Source organism: Lontra canadensis, unplaced genomic scaffold, assembly GCF_010015895.1.
Source record: "Lontra canadensis isolate GAN:19392208 unplaced genomic scaffold, GSC_riverotter_1.0 scaffold5, whole genome shotgun sequence".
Lineage (NCBI taxonomy): Eukaryota > Metazoa > Chordata > Mammalia > Carnivora > Mustelidae > Lontra > Lontra canadensis.
Window position 1 is genome coordinate 3,688,715 of NW_022630999.1, and position 16,077 is coordinate 3,704,791.

The 16,077-nt window shown below is 39.0% G+C and overlaps 1 protein-coding gene across 1 annotated transcript in view; it reads right to left on the bottom strand.

The window, feature by feature from the left end:
* CPLANE1 (ciliogenesis and planar polarity effector 1) overlaps positions 1-16,077 on the bottom strand; it is a 141,918-nt gene that overhangs the window by 28,899 nt on the left and 96,942 nt on the right. Inside the window, exons 38-42 of the mRNA XM_032851348.1 lie at positions 15,564-15,635; positions 13,077-13,186; positions 12,495-12,690; positions 11,964-12,113; positions 7,052-7,281 (exon numbers count right to left, since the gene is read on the bottom strand). Of these exons, the coding sequence (XP_032707239.1) occupies positions 7,052-7,281; positions 11,964-12,113; positions 12,495-12,690; positions 13,077-13,186; positions 15,564-15,635 (758 nt within the window). The remainder of the gene's footprint in view (positions 1-7,051; positions 7,282-11,963; positions 12,114-12,494; positions 12,691-13,076; positions 13,187-15,563; positions 15,636-16,077) is intronic.

Here is a 16,077-nt window from a genome sequence, read left to right on the forward strand (position 1 = left end):
GTTCTCCTCCAGGATTCTGATGGATTCCTGTCTCATATTGAGGTCTTTCACCCATTTTGAGTTTATCTTTGTGTATGGTGTGAGAGAATGGTTGAGTTTCATTCTTCTGCATATAGCTGTCCAATTTTCCCAGTGCCATTTATTAAAGATACTTTTTTCCATTGGATATTTTTTCCTGCTTTGTCAAAGATTACTTGACCATAGAGTTGCACGTCCATATCTGGGCTCTCTACTCTGTTACACTAGTCTATGTGCCTATTTTTGTGCCACTACCATGATGTCTTGGTAATCACAGCTTTGTAATAGAGCTTGAAATCAGGCAACGTGATGCTCCTCGCTTTGTTTTTCTATTTCAACATTTCCTTCACTATTTGGGGTCTTTTCTGGTTCCATACAAATTTTAGAATTATTTGTTCCAGCACTTTGAAAAATGCTGTTGGTGTTTTGATTGGGATGGCGCTGAAAGTACAGATTGCTCTGGGCAGCATAGACAGTATATAATGTTTATTCTTCTGATCCATGAGCATGAAAAGTTTTTCCATCATTTCACATATTCTTCAATTTCTTTTACTAGTTCCTAGAGTATACTAGTTCCTAAAGTATAGATCCTTTACCTCTTTGCTTAGGTTTATTCCAAGGTATCTTATGGTTTTGGGTGCTATTGTAAATGGAACTGATTCTCTAATTTCTCTTTCTACACTTACATTATTAATGGATAAGAAGGCAACTGATTTCTGTGCATTGATTTTGTGTCCTGCCACAGTACTGAATTGCTGTTCCAATAATTTGGGGGTGGAGTCTTTTGGGTTTTCCACATAAAGTGTCATGTCGTCTGCGAAGAGAGAAAGTTTGACGTCTTCTTTGCCAATTTGAATACCTTTGATTTCTTTTTGTTGTCTTATTGCTGTTGCTAGGACTTCCAGTACTATGTTGAACAACAGTGGTGAGAGTGGGCATCCTTGTCATGTTCCTGATCTTAAGGGAAAGGCTCTCAGCTTTTCCCCACTGAGAATGATATTCGCTGTGGGTTTTTCATAAATGGATTTTACGAAATGAGGAATGTTCCCCCATCCTTATACTCTGAAGAGTTTTAATCAGAAAGGATGCTGTATTTTGTCAAATGCTTTTTCTGCATCAATTTAGAGGACCATATCATTCTTCTCTATCCTCTTATTAATGTGTTCTATCACATTGATTGATTTGCAAATGTTAAACCACCCTCGCATCCCAGGGATAAACCCACCTGGTCGTGGTGGACAATCCTTTTAATGTAGTGTTGGATCCTGTTAGCTAGGATCTTGTTGAGAATTTTGGCATCCATATTCATTAGGGATATTGGTCTGAAATTCTCCTTTTTGATGAGGTCTTTGCCTGGTTTTGGGATCAAGGTAATGCTGGCCTCAAAGAAAGTCTGGAAGTTTTCCTTCTGTTTCTATTTTTTGAAATTGCTTCAGGAGAATAGGTATTTTTTCTTTTTTGAATGTTTGGGAGAATTCCCCAGGGAATCCATCAGGTCCTGGACTCTTGTTTTTTGGGAGGTTTTTGATCACTGCTTCAATCTCGTTACCAGTTATTGATCTTGTTTTCCAGGAATGGAAATCTTTTATTTCCAGGAATGCATCCATTTCTTCCAGGTTGCTTAATTCATTGGTATATAGCTGTTGAAAATAATTTCTGATAATTGTTTCTATTTCCTTGGTGTTAGTCATTATCTCTCCCCCATTCATTCATAATTTTATTAATTTGGGTCCTTTCTCTTTTCTTTTGGATGAGTCTGGCCAGTTGTTTAATGACCTTATTAATACTTTCAAAGAACCAGCTTCTAGTTTCGTTGATGTGTTGGTTCTACTGTATTTCTGGTTTCTAATTCATTGATCTCTGCTCTATTCTTGATTATTTCCCTTCTCTTGTATGGGTTAGACTTAATTTGTTGTTGATTCTCCAGGTCTTTCAAGGTGTAAAGATAGTTTGTGTATTCAGGATTTTTCTACTCTTTTGAGTGAGGCTTGGACAGCTATGTATTTCCCCCTTAGGGGGAAATCCTTTGCCGAATCCCATAGGTTTTGGACCGACGCGTTTTCATTCTCATTGGTTTCCATGAATTGTTTAGTTCTTCTCTGATTTCCTGGGTGACTCAAACATTCTTGAGCAGGATGGTCTTCAGCTTCCCAATGTATGAATTTCTTCCAAACTTTTTCTTGTGATTGAGTTCCAGTTTCAAAGCACTGTGGTCTGAGAATATGCAGGGAATAATCTCAGTCTTTTGGTATCAGTTGAGACCTGATCTGTGATCTAGTATGTGCTCTCTTCTGGAGAAAATTATATGCACACTTGAGAAGAATGAGTATTCTGTTGTTTTAGGGTGTAATGTTCTGAATATATTTATGAGATCCACCTGGTCCAGAGTGTCAAAGCTCTTGTTCCTTTGCTGATTTTCTGCTTAGATGATTTATTGCTGAGAGTGGAGTGTTGAGGTTTCCCATTATTAATATATTATTATCAATATGTCCCCTTTATTTTGATTAACATTTGGCTTATATAGTTGACTGCTCCCATGTTGGGGGCATAGATATTTACAATTGTTAGATCTTCTTGTTGGATAGACCCTTTAAGAATGATTTGGTGCCCTTCTGTATTTCTAACTACAGTCTTTAGCTTAAAATCTAATTTGTCTGCTATGAGAATTGCTACCTCAGCTTTCTTTTGAGGTCCATTGGCATGAAAGATGGCTCTCTGTCCTTTCATTTTCAGTCTGGATGTATCTTTAGGTTTAAAAAGAGTCTCTTGTAGACAACATATGGATGGGTCTGTCTTTTAATCCACTCTGCAACCCTGTGCCATTTTATGGGAGCATTTAGGCCATTCACATTGAGAGTGATTATTGAAAGATATGATTTTATTGTCATCATCTTGCCTGTCAAGTCCCTGTTTCTATAGATTGTCTCTGTAAGTTTCTGTTCAGTATCACTCTCGGGGTCTTTCCCCTTTTATAAAACCCCTCTTAATATTTCCTGCAGGACTTAGTGGTCCCATATTCTTTTAGTGTCTGCCAGTCCTGGAAGCTCTCTATCTCTCCATTCATTCAGAGTGACAGCCTTGCTGGATAAAGAATTCATGGCTGCATGTTCTTCTCATTTAGTACCCTGAATATGTTTGCCAGCTCTTTCTGGCTTGCCAGGTGTCTATGGACAGGTCTGACACTATTCCGATGTTCCTCCTTCAGTACGTAAAGAATCTCTTGCCCCTAACTGCCCTTAAGATGGCTTCCTTGGTTCTAAGACTTGCGAGTTTTACTATTACATGCCGTGGAGATGGTCTGTTCTCATTGATCTTGGGAGAGGACTTCTCTGCCTCTAGGACATGAATGCTTCTTTCCTTCCCCAGATTAGGGAAGTTCCTGGCTATGATTTGCTCAAATGTATTTTCTGGTCCTCTCGCTCTACACCCCCTCAAGGATCCCAATAATCCTGACCCTGGAACATTTCATGGCATCATTTATTTCATGGATTTTAAGCTCTTTGTTCCAGGCCTCCTTCTGTTCCTTCTTTTCTATTAGTTTGCCTTCTAGATCACTAATTTGTTCTTCTGCCTCGTTTACCCTAGCATTAGAGTATCTAGATTGGATCTCAATAATAGTATTTTTAAGTTCTGGCAGATCAGCTCTCATTTCTGCTCTTAAAGAATCTATGTTGCCATTAATGGTTTTCTCCATCCTAGCTATTGTCTTCATAACTGTTATCCTGAAGTCTATTTCTGACATCTTGCTTATACCCATATCCATTAGTTCTGTGGCAGAGGTCACAGTCTCTGAATTTTTCCTGTGTTAGGGGTTCCTTCTCTTAGTCATTCTGTTGACGGGTGGTTGAGGGAATGTACAGAGTCCAAATGATTGACTGCAACCCAAGCAGGATGCACCTTTTTTATAGGGATCTTAGGGTTGTTGGTCTCTTGTTCTTTCAGACTGTCTTCTGGGGGAGGGGCCTGTCCTGCTGTTACTCAGGCAACCCTGTTTGGGCAGAGCTGCCCTGACTCCTGTAGGGAGGAAACGGGCTTAGTGAAAACCAGTTTGGGTGGGCTTTTGTTCTCTGGCAGCTTTTCCTGGCAGCTTTCCACATCTCTTCTGAAAGTCAGAGTAGAAGTGACCGTATCCATATCTCTATCTCAGAACAGAGAAATCACAGTCTGTTCTTCAGTAAGTTCTCCAGGCTACATTGTCTTCATTTTTGTCTGTACTGCTAAAAAACACAGTATTCTGGGTTGTACACCCATAGCAGCTCTGCTAGTCCTTGCTTCCAGGTCCAGGCATGTCTCTGCCTTTTGTGCTTCTAAAACCACTAGCCACCCCCAGTTCGCACGTGCATCTCTGCAGCTCTAGGTTTCAATCTGGGGGGCTGTCCTAACGTCCTTTCACCGCTGCTACCAATCAAAGTTCCCCACTTGAGATATTCAGCTTGTAGAGCTCCAGATATATCTTCTTACACCACAGGCTGATTTCATGGGTGTTTAGAATGGTCTGGTAGATATCTAGCTCAGTTCAGAGGACGGGTTGAAACAGGGTCCCCTACTCCTCCACCATCTTTACATCTCCCCTATGGAAATTCCATGAAACTCTTTCTTTGCTTTGCTTTCTCCTGAGTCTCTTAACTACTTCAGAATGCTCCTTCTCAAGCTTTGTTGTCGAGTCATCTTTAAAAGTTCATGCATCCACAGAATTCTGTCCTTTACCCTCTTTTTCTCCTCATTCAGTGTATACTTCTTGGGTGAGTGCCCTATTATGATTTGAACTTCCTTGTAAGGAGTCTAAAATCTGTACCATCAACCCAACTCTAGCTTCTAAGCTCCAGAAGCATATATCCAACTGCTACTAATCTTACACCTCAAATTTAAGATGTTTCTGACCAAAATCACTGTGCCTCTCTTCCCCCAAAACACACGGTCTTCTTCCCTAGTTTGGAAAGTGACTCCACCATTTACCCAGGCTCAAAATTTAGATACCACTGTAAAACTATTCTTTTTCACATTTTCAGAGCCAATCACCCTCTGAGTCCTGCTACATCCTTCTCCAACTCCAATCCTAAAGTTCAGGTTATCATTACTTCTTAGCTTGGTATATAGTGAGTCCCAAACATCAATCAGTAAATGCAGTATACAGCTAGCTGCATAAGAGTCATTCATGAAACATATTAATTACACAAATTCCTGGGTCCCACCAAAGAATTACTTAAAATCAGAATCTCAGGGTTTGGGCCCACAAGTCTACATTTCTAACAAGCTCCCAAGATAACTCTAAAGAGCAGCCAGTTTAGAACCACGGTGACCCAACCACCTCCCTGTCCTCAGGCTTATCCTCTCCAATCTGCCCTCCCCGCTGCTGCTGCCAGAGCATCTGATCACACCATTTCACTGCCCAAAATTCTTCAGTGGTTCCCTCCTGCCTATTTATAGTATAGAAAAAAATCCTAATCACTTGACATAGCAAACAATACTTTCCATCATCACTTATCCACCCTTACCTACCTTTACTGCCAAATGTCCTAAAGCCCAGTATCATCAACCTCTACCTCACAATGTTTCATCAGCCTTTCCTTACCTAACTGGTGTATATCAATTCATTACCAACTCCAGAGTCACCTCTATAAAGGCATCTTTGATGCTATAGCTTCACTGTCCAGCCACAACCTGTCCTGTGCACCTGTGTTCTCACTGCACCCTGTTCATAGGTTTTTACTGGTGTATACATCTATCTTCTTTTGTTAGATTCTAAGCTGCTTGAGAGTAATGACTATGTATGTCTTATTTATCATTCTATTCCCAAAACTTAGCAGAAGCTTAATAAATGTTTATTGATGAAAAAACGATTCTTGGGACTCTGGAGCAAGCCAGGATCAAGACATATTTGGCTCTGGATATGCTTAATATACAAGAACATAAGGCCATTTTGAAAGTGATTCCTTGGAATAAGGAGTTCCAAAGATGACTCTAACACTTAACACTTATTTTGAAGTGCTAGATCTAAGTCTGGATTAAAAAAAAAACAAAAAGGACACAATCAAATAAACATCAAAATATCATTACTTAAAAGTAGTCCCACCTCATGTTTTTTCTGTGTGATTTCACTTAAGTTTAATCTTAACTTTTTAATATGTACTAAATGTTTGAATTAAAGAAACACTATAAACCTAATAAACACATCTTTTAAAATATCAGCCAGCTAGCAAACTAGAATATTTGTTAGGTAAGTCAATGATGGAATTTTTATCCTGCAGACCAATTTGCATTTCCCATTATAAAGCTTTAACACATTCAAGATATTTTTACTGTTTGTTCGTTAATCTTAATTTTATGTAAATTTTACTTCCTAAAAAAACAGTTTGTGCAAAATAATTAATTCATGTTTGAGACTTCCTATTTGTCTAACTACCGTGATATACCAATACACATAAATAATCTCATTCTTATACGTATTTTTTAAAGATACAGAAAACGTCTAAGGACTACTATTCCCATTGTATAAAATATTTAAAAGAAACTGAGAATTCTAAATATAAAGACAACAGCATTTTTATAAAGTTAAAAAAATCCTGCTGAAGAAAATGATACTCAATTATGAGCAGGGTTCATTTAAAACCACATTCTTGTTTTCTAATTCATATATTTCTTTTCCTGGTAGGAAGCACTGGTTCACTTCTTAGAAGCTTAAGGCAGTGGTTGTCAACTGGGGGCTATCTTGCTCCCCACAGAACATTTGGCCATGCCTGAAGACATTGTTTTATTATTACAGCAAAGCTAGCAGGTAAAGATTAGGGATGCTATCAAATATCCCTGTCAAATAAATAAAATCTTAAAAAAAAAAATCCTACAGTGCACATGACAAGTCTTCCACAACAAAGAATTATCTGGTCCAAATATCAATAATGCTGAGGTTGAGAAACCTTAGCTTAAAAAAAAAAATCCTATTATATTGAAAAACCAAATGTCTAAAATCACATCAAATTCCAAATCTAATAACTCAGTAACAAACGATTAGCTAAAATAAAGACAGTCTGTCTACCTTATCACAATGTCGATCTAGCAGTTTGTATCTGGGGCAATCCTGCTCTATGTTTTCAGCAATGTTCTCTATTGCTAACAGCTGTTCATCAATTTCCTGAAGCTTAGATGTGAGACGCTCTAGGTGGCGAGCTGCAGACACATCCTGCAGGAGCTCCCACGGCGGGTCATCCTCTGTAGCAGCTGACTTCGAGTTCTGTTCTTTGACTTGAAAATCTGACTTTAGCATATCTAAATATTAATAAAGGTAATCAATATTAGAATTCAGTAGAATTAAGGGAGAAGTAAATGCTGATGATCTAATTTTTTTCAAGACCGCATTTTAAGTCAAAGTAACATTCCCTTCCAAATCTGTTTCAATACATTCAGAAATAACACTGCAGCTTCTCAACTTCGGAGAGCTGTCTGTTGTGAGATAAGAATACATAACAGTGTTGCTATTACCACAAAACTCCACACACAAGGCAGTTTGAATGATAATTTTACCCTCTGCAATAAAAACACACTTCATTAAAAAGCAACATTATTTAATATTTTTGACTTTTTATTTATTTTAAAGATTTGCTTATTCATTTTAAGAGTGAGTGAGAGAGAGAGAGAGCATGAGGGGAGAGGCAGAGGGAGAGAAGCTCATGCAGACTTCCCACTGAGCACAGAACCCAGTGTAGGGCTTGATTTCAGGACCCTGAGATCATGACCTGGGCAGAAATCAAGAGTCAGACACTTAACTGACTGAGCCACCAAGATGCCCCTATTTTTGACTATTTTAAAACTCTACTTGAAAACCACCAGTGTCACATAGTAAAAGCAAGGCCTACTGTGGGCTACTACCAACTCTATGTGGGATCTCAGGCTATCATTAAACCTCCCAAGACCAATATCAAAGCCAATGACCCTCCCAACTCTTAAACTCAATTGATCCTTGTTCCAAATTTAAAACACTTTTTTTTTTTTAAAGATTTTTTATATTTATTTGACAGAGAGACAGTGAGAGAAGGAACACAAGCCAGGGGAGAGAGAGAGGGAGAAGCAGGCTTCCTGCTGAGCAGGGAGTCTGAGGCAGAGCTTGATTCTAGGACCCTGGGATCATGAGCTGAGCCAAAGGCAGATGCCCTATGACTGAGCCACCCAGGCACCCCTCAAGCACTTTTTATAAAATGTATTCTTTTTCCGGGTTCTGGGTCTCCTTCTCCCTCTTCCTTCTTCGTTGTCTTGTCGTTTTACTCTTCGGCCCCCCGACCCTCTGACCCATCAGCACTTCCAGGGTGTCAGTCTTAGCTCACTTCTCACTCACGTATTCTCCCTGGGTGGTTCACTGAAGCATAGATGACTCTCAAATTCACATGGCATCTTCATGAGCGCCAGCCCTTAAATCCACCTATGTCCTGGGTATCTCATTTAGGTTGTTCCAAAAGCCTATCAGCTGAAATTCATCGCTCTGTCCCTCCAACTTTCTCCCTCTTCCTGATTCCCCAGTTCAGTTAGTAGCTCTCATTCACCATGTTCCTAAGCCAGAGGACTGAGAATCATTCAAGGTTCTTCTCTTTCCTTCAGATCCAAAGTAACACCAAATATTGATGATTACCAACCAAAATCTCCACTCCTATTACCATTGCTTAGCTGAAGCTTTCACAATAGCTGGACCCCAAACAGCATCTCTATCTCTAATTTATTTTACCCCTATTTAGTCCACCTTCCACACGGATCTTTTAAAACACAAATCTGATTTTGTTCCTTTCCCACCTCAAATTCTTCAGTGTTTCTTTAATACCTCATCTTAAAAGTCCAAAGGCCTCAGTATGAGGACAATGCCATTCAGTCTTTCCTCTGTCTCCCTCTCTAGCTCATCTATCACTGTCTTAAACAAACAAACAAAACCACTTCACTGCCTCCAAGCAAACTTTAATTCTCTCAGCCTCTGCAGGCTCCATGGAACCTCCACATCACTGCACAATTTAGTCTCTCACTCTGTGTGACCTTTCTCTAAGTCCCACTTCCCTTTAAGATTCCACTGAGGTGTCTCAGTGGAATAAATGGGGATAAATGTCCCATCCTCCCTAGAGATGGAGTAGATGCCGCATTTCCCAAGAATCTCATTCATACCACCTTGAAAGCACTTCCCATGCTGTATCGTAATCCTCTGCTTCTATGCCTTCCTTTCCTCCCCAAGGTGAGTGCCCAGGCAGAGAGCCCGATATTAATTACGCTCTTCTTAAGCTCTAAGATCTGGTCCTTGATTTAGTGTTTATTGACTAGTTGGTCAAGTGAGGAGTATGATGCCTGATCTACCTAACTTAGAGAGGCTTTGTGAAGACTGAATTGTGCAATAAAATACTCTGAAAAATGTGAATCACTAAACAAGTGTAGGTAGTGCTTCTTACCTTTCAGTCCCAGTCTAGTGTGAGGTTTCCCATGACAGGATAATGTCAAACTGCGACGCAGGCAATGGCCACTGTATCACTTTCCACTACCTGCTCTGGCTTTACCTTTTTTTTTTTTTAAGTAATCTCTACACCCAAGGGGCTTAAACTCACGACTCCAAGATCAAGAGTCACATGCTCTACTGATCATGCCCATCAGGTACGCCTGGCCTTACCTTTTTCAGCTTGACTCTCACAGTACTTTACCATCTGTCCTTCCTGTTTTTGGGAGCCTGAAGTATCTCCCTTAGTCATTCTCAGGAGAGAATTTTGTATACAAACTTCAAGGAGAAAATCTGGCAAAAGAGCTGGACATGTTCAAAATCCAGAATGGTCTACATACATAATGAAAATAGCTTCCCTTTCTTTGGAGAATCTGCTCTATTCCCACTGACTAATAGGGGGAGAAAAAAAAGGAAAAATACCTAAAGGGTTAAATAATGAGCTCCACTGATGAAAAATTCTCCCTCTGGCCAGCAAAGCTCTGCTTGCTATTAATAGCTGAAAGCATTCCTATTGGAGATAGTTTCTAAAATAGGAAACTACTGTCATTCAAAATGGTGAGCAAGTATCACTAAAAGTAGGAATTTATTACTTGTCTTGCTTTTGTTTTAAATACCTAGGAAATCTGTCCCTCCTTCTCCCAACCTTTTTCTATAATACAAATCCCATTCAACTCTATTATGTAACAAGATTCTGAATCTTTATGGTATATTATGTAAAAACCATAATGGAATTTATTTTCAAAATATGAAACACATCCTTTTAAATTGGCATTTTAAAGTTGTTCTCTTTAATAAGGGACACTGACATATTTCTGTAACCAGTCTTCCCAGAGAATGATCTTCCAAAACGTTGAATAGACTTGATCTGACTAATGAAGGAAATTAACCTCTAGCTAGCTTATGGTCACTTAAAATGCTGGCCAGGGATATTCAGGGGTCACAGAGAGATGGATCTGGTTCCAGTTTGGCAGAATTTCAAAAGTTGACTGGTGTGAAAATGAAGGGAAACTAGCCGATAGGCATTTTTTAAAAAAGATTTATTTATTTTAGATAAAGGGAGAGAACAAGAGAGTGAGTGTGGGAAGCAGGGACAGAAGGAGAGGAAGAGAGTCTTAAGCAGAGTCTGCACTGAGTGCAGAGCCCCACGCAGGGCTCCATCCCATGACCCTGAGATCATGACCTGAGCCGAAACCAAGAGTCAGATACTTAACTGACTGCATAGCCCAGGGAGCCCACAGGCATTTGGCTAGATGTAACCCACATGACAACTCTATGAGGTTGTGTCCCACAGAGATATAAGTAAGGATCAGATAAAGTTAATATACTTGCAAAAAGTATCCAAACTATGAAGTGATAGAGTTGGGACCAAAAACCAGGTCTGTTCTACTTGAACCTAGAAGTCAAGCTCTTTTCATTTCCCCACACACTTTCCCAGCCTAAAAGACTTGTTAGTTTCATACATTCTCCCTTCAATACCCATGCACCAAATAGCCCCATGACAGGAGAGAGAATGGGCCAAGGCTTCAAAATCTGAAATTCTGGCACTTATTGGTATACACAGCTATAACAGACATGCCCTAACACATCCTAAGGTGAGGTTTCCCTGCTACCCATCCCTTCCCTACACCCTCACATCTCCTGAGTGCCCACTGTTGATATACAATTAGCAGACAGGGCTGTACTCTGACCCCAAGCATCTGAAAACCATAAGGCTGGGTGTCCCACCCAGGAGCTGTGGAACCCAGAAGACATATTGGCTTTCAGTTGGAAGAAATCTGATGGCTTATTAAGCTTAATCTATTCAGGGCACATGGGTGGCTCAGATGTTTGGCCATCTGCCTTCGGCTCAGGTCATGATCTCCAGATCCTGGGATCGAGCCCCGTGTTGGGCTCCCGGCTCAGCGGGGAGCCTGCTTCTTCCTCTCCCTCTGCCTCTCCTCCTGCTCAAGCTCTTTCCCTATATCTCTCTATATCAAATGAATAAATAAAATCTTTTCCAAAAAGAAGAGTAATCATTCATAGGATGTAATAACTTTAGGTTTTGGAAAAATATTCTTAATCTTGCAAATATTTTATAATAATGCAACCTAATTTATAATTCTAACACTGAGTATTTTACTTATAATATTTTACTGTTGGCTAAATACCTGTGTATTTTCTACATGCTATTCTAGAATCACCCACTTTTTTTAAATATGAGAATTCCCTTTTAATACCAAAGCACTCATGACATCCCAAAGGATGTTTATTTTTAGCCTCCTCAATTAAGAAAAGACCTATGTACAAATAGATCTGTAGTCTCCTCACAGAATACCCAGGGGCTCCAGCTTTGGAACCATGATGCTACCTAATTTACCTATCTGACCACACTCTTCTTAGCAAAGGAAAAAACTTTTCCTGGTTTCTTTTGCAATTACCAAGTTTTAGAATTCATTTCTATATATCAGTAACTTAGAGAAAAGGCGTGTTAGACATTGAGGGTATTCACCTTTGTCCTGCTGTAATCCTGATGGTATAGGTGAGGCGATCCCAGGGTTCTTCACCTCTGTACTGCCTGCTCTCCAGCTTCGTTCATCCAGACAGGGTGGAGACATTTTTGCAGATTTAAAAAATAAATCCAGAGTGGAACTGGCTGACTCTATCAAGAATATGAAAAGCATGAAAAGACTGATTCTAAACAAGGTAGTTAGAAGATTAATAGAACATTTCTAGGGGGACCCAGGTAGCACATTCAGTTAAACCTCCAACTCTGATTGTGGCTCAGGTCAGGATCTCAGGGTCGTGAGATCAAGCCGAACATCAGGCTCTACGCTGGACATGGAGTCTGCTTAAGATTCTCTCTCCCTCTTCCTCTGCCCTCCCCCACAAAAGAACATTCCTAAATGTGAATATAAACATCCAAAGATATAGTGGGTTTTCAGGAAAAGAGCTAAGAGACTTAAGAAGGGGTAAAAATGCTATATTAAAGAATTTTTTAAATGTTTTTAATCTACTTAAAAAGTAAGAAAAAAATTATTACCTTCAGTCTTAACAGTGTGCAAAGGAGCAGCATTTATAACTGAAGCTGCCATATAATGTAACTCTGCAGAAGATGGGATCTCCAGGTGATCACTTGGCTGTTTGATAGTAGTATCCTTTGAAGGCCCCTCTTTGACAGGCAGTTCCTGTAGATCATCAGCTTTAATATCAATCACATTTATGTAAGTGTGTCTAACCTGAAACAAAACACGTAAAATCAAAGAGGGTTATATTCTTTTTACTCTGTACAACCAGTCTGCACCATTCACCCCTGTAAAAAAAAAAAAAAATTAATTAAAAAAAATAATTAATTCTAAAGGCAAAAAGAGCTTATATGAGCTTATGTATTTCCCTAACTTAGGGAAAACTGCAGGAAGTATGTGTTATGGTCTTAGTTTACAATACTTTGGGGCATAGTATTTAAATTTTAATTTTTTGATCTTTTCAACAAAGCTACATAGATGTCATTTTAGCCTCATTTCATCTATACAATTAAATGATGCAGATGATCATAATAAATTTTAGCAAATGTATAAAATTTAGCAAATGTATAACCTCTGAATAGAAATATCAAATTTAGTACCAGATCAGACAGTGAAGGTGACGAAGGTTCCTCTGAAATTTCACTGTGAAGTTTGAGATTTAGACATACATCGGGAGCCAACACTTGAGGAACATTCAAAGGTTCATGTTCTGAAAATTAAGAAAATAAAAAAATCAGGAATATAAAAAAAATCTGTAAATAGCTCCAAGTCATTAGCATTTATAACAAGTCAGCAACAAACCACATAAATTTTTTTTTTGTTAAAAATCTAAGTAGGAGGCACTTAGCTAGCTCAGTCTGTGGAGTGTGTGGCTCTTGATCTCAGAATTCTGAGTTTGGGCCCCACTTTGGGTGAAGAAATTACTTAAAAATAAAATCTTTTAAAAAAATCTAAGAAGTTTCACAGGTATAAATAAATTTTATTCTATTCTAAAAACAATTTACTGTAAAGTAATTCATAGTTGAATAGAGACTGATCATTGCTTTTTTCATATGAATGATTCATGGGGATAATAAAGTATCTAAGTCATGTCAAGAAAATGCTGTTAATTTCCTAGGTGGCTCAGTCGGTTAAGTGTTCGACTCTTGATTTCAGCTCAAGTCTTGGTCTCAGGGTTGTGATTTCAAGCCCCATGAGAAGAAAGAAGGAAAAAAAGAAAGAAGGAAAATGCTGTAATTTCCTATTTCCATTTCAGATATATTAAGTCATGTTTGTTTCGCAGATTGCAAGAAAACCTGTTTAGGAAATTAACCTATAACTAATTTGTTTTTTTACTGTCAACGCTTTTTCTTGTTATTCATTTGTTTTAACAGATTTATTGAGATATAATTTACACCCTTTAAAAGGGCACAATTCAGGAGTGCCTGGGTGACTCAGTTTGTTGAGCAACTGACTTTTGATTTCTGCTCAGGTTGAGGTGGAAAAGCCCAAAATGGACACCTCACTGAGATGAGGAGCCACCGAGGATGACCTGGCACTTCTCCACCAAGTCACTTCCACATAGCTTTAAGAACTACCTCGTGACCCTGAGCCAATCAGCTGTGCGAAACCATGAAAAATCCCTAGTTTGCCTATAAATATCTGTCCCAATAAAGGCTGGGTGCTCAGACTTTGGGAGTGATCCCACTGAGCTCACCGGCGTTAATAAAGCTCTCACAGTTATTCTCCCAGTTCTCTGAGTGCCACTTGAGCTTCTCTGATGGCTCCGAACTTCCGCAACAAGGTTATGCTCTCTGGGTCATGAGATTGAGCCCCAAGTCAGGCTCCATGCTGGGCATGGAGGCTGCTTTAGATTCTCTCTCTTCCCCTCCCTCTACCCCTCCCCATCCCCCTGCTAGGGTATGCACTCTCCGTGAAATAAAATAAAATAAACAGAATAGAATAGAATGGCAAAACTCAGTATTCAGTAGTTTCTAGTATATTCACAGAGCCCATAGCTTAATTTTACCACTTAAAAAATGTTTAACATCTAAATTTTATAAAAGTCATTAGCTTCTTATTCAAAAGTACACTAAAGAAGACTATCACAATATGTCAGCAAATGGTCTAACTCTGTGCCTTTTGTCCTAGTGATGAGGGAAAAGAAGCCAAGCTGGGGACAAAGCAGAAGTGGACACCCCACAAAACCCCCCCATGGGATATAAGTGACATTCCTCATGTACTCTTGGCCACCCTAAAGCTAAGGAAAGGAAAAACATAGTTAACTTGTAGAGATCACAACCCTGCAAGAACTGAGTCTCCCTCAGTTTATAAATGTCTTAGCAATTTACAGAAATGAAGCACTTCTATCAATGGCCTAGCTTCCAGGAGGAAATGTAGATACAATATCCTTATAATCTGCAGCCCATTGACAGATACTGGAAGAGGGCAGAGTGTAATGATCCTCCAGGAAGTTCCCAAATATCTTCGTATTAATGCCTTGCTAGAGGGAAAACTTTAACTTGACAGTGGCAAGGCCTCCTGTATCCCAAGAATTTTCTTTAACATACAAAAGACCTCAGTTTTTCCTTACCTCCCACAACCCTATAATATATAATCAGCCACCCCTCTCACAACCCTGAGGCAGCAGCTCTTTCTGCCCATGGGTCCTGTCCTCATGCTTTATTAAACCACCATTTTGCACCAACGATGTTTCAAGAATTCTTTCTTGGTCATCGGCTCCAAACTTTACCCCACTAAATTTCACCAATATTCCAAAATCCCTTCACTAGGACTCTAGTTTTACTTCCTAGCATTTTATTTTTAATAAAACATTACTTTCAAATTTCAAATGCAAAATATAATTTCTTATTATATTGAATACTGGAAACTAGGTACCAAGGCTTGAATTTAAACCATGTAACAACCCAGAAACTAGAAAAAAGGAAAGTGAAAATACTTAAATTATCATTCTATCTCTATTCAATCAATTGATGGGTTTTATTGCTTTTTTATGGATGGTGGTAACTCTTGTTTGGTCATCAGAAAAACAGTCTTTAATTAGTAATGTTATTCTCAGGAAAAAAAAAAAGAGAAAAAAAGCACACCTGATATGGAAGAAATGATTTGTTGATTTTTACCACATTCAGAAACAACTTCTTGAGAAGTAGCTTTTTTATCTTGTAGTCAGTTGGAAGAGTTGAGGCAAAAAAAGAAAACAAAAAAGAATTTCACAAACAGAAAAAATTAAATGTACGAATGCGATTTTTAGATATTGTGTTTAAAGGTAGTAAAGTAGATTGCTTAAAAATTGAATTTTTAAAAATTAGTGCTAATTTATGATTTTATCATTGTTCTTCCTGGGCCTGATTACCTGGATGATAACAGACTTCTGGCAAACAGGCTGCCAAGTCTAGAAGACTACCTAGCAGTAAAGTACCACCAAGGCTTTCTCAAAGGTTTTTTCTTATAAGAATGTTTCTCAAATGCATATGCACCATGTGCATCAAAAAACATCTTCTGAGGACGCCTGGGTGGCTTGGGTGGGTTAAGTATCTGTCTTCAGCTCAGGTCATGATCTTGGGGTCCTGGGATCGAGTCCCGCATCGGGCTCTCTGCTCG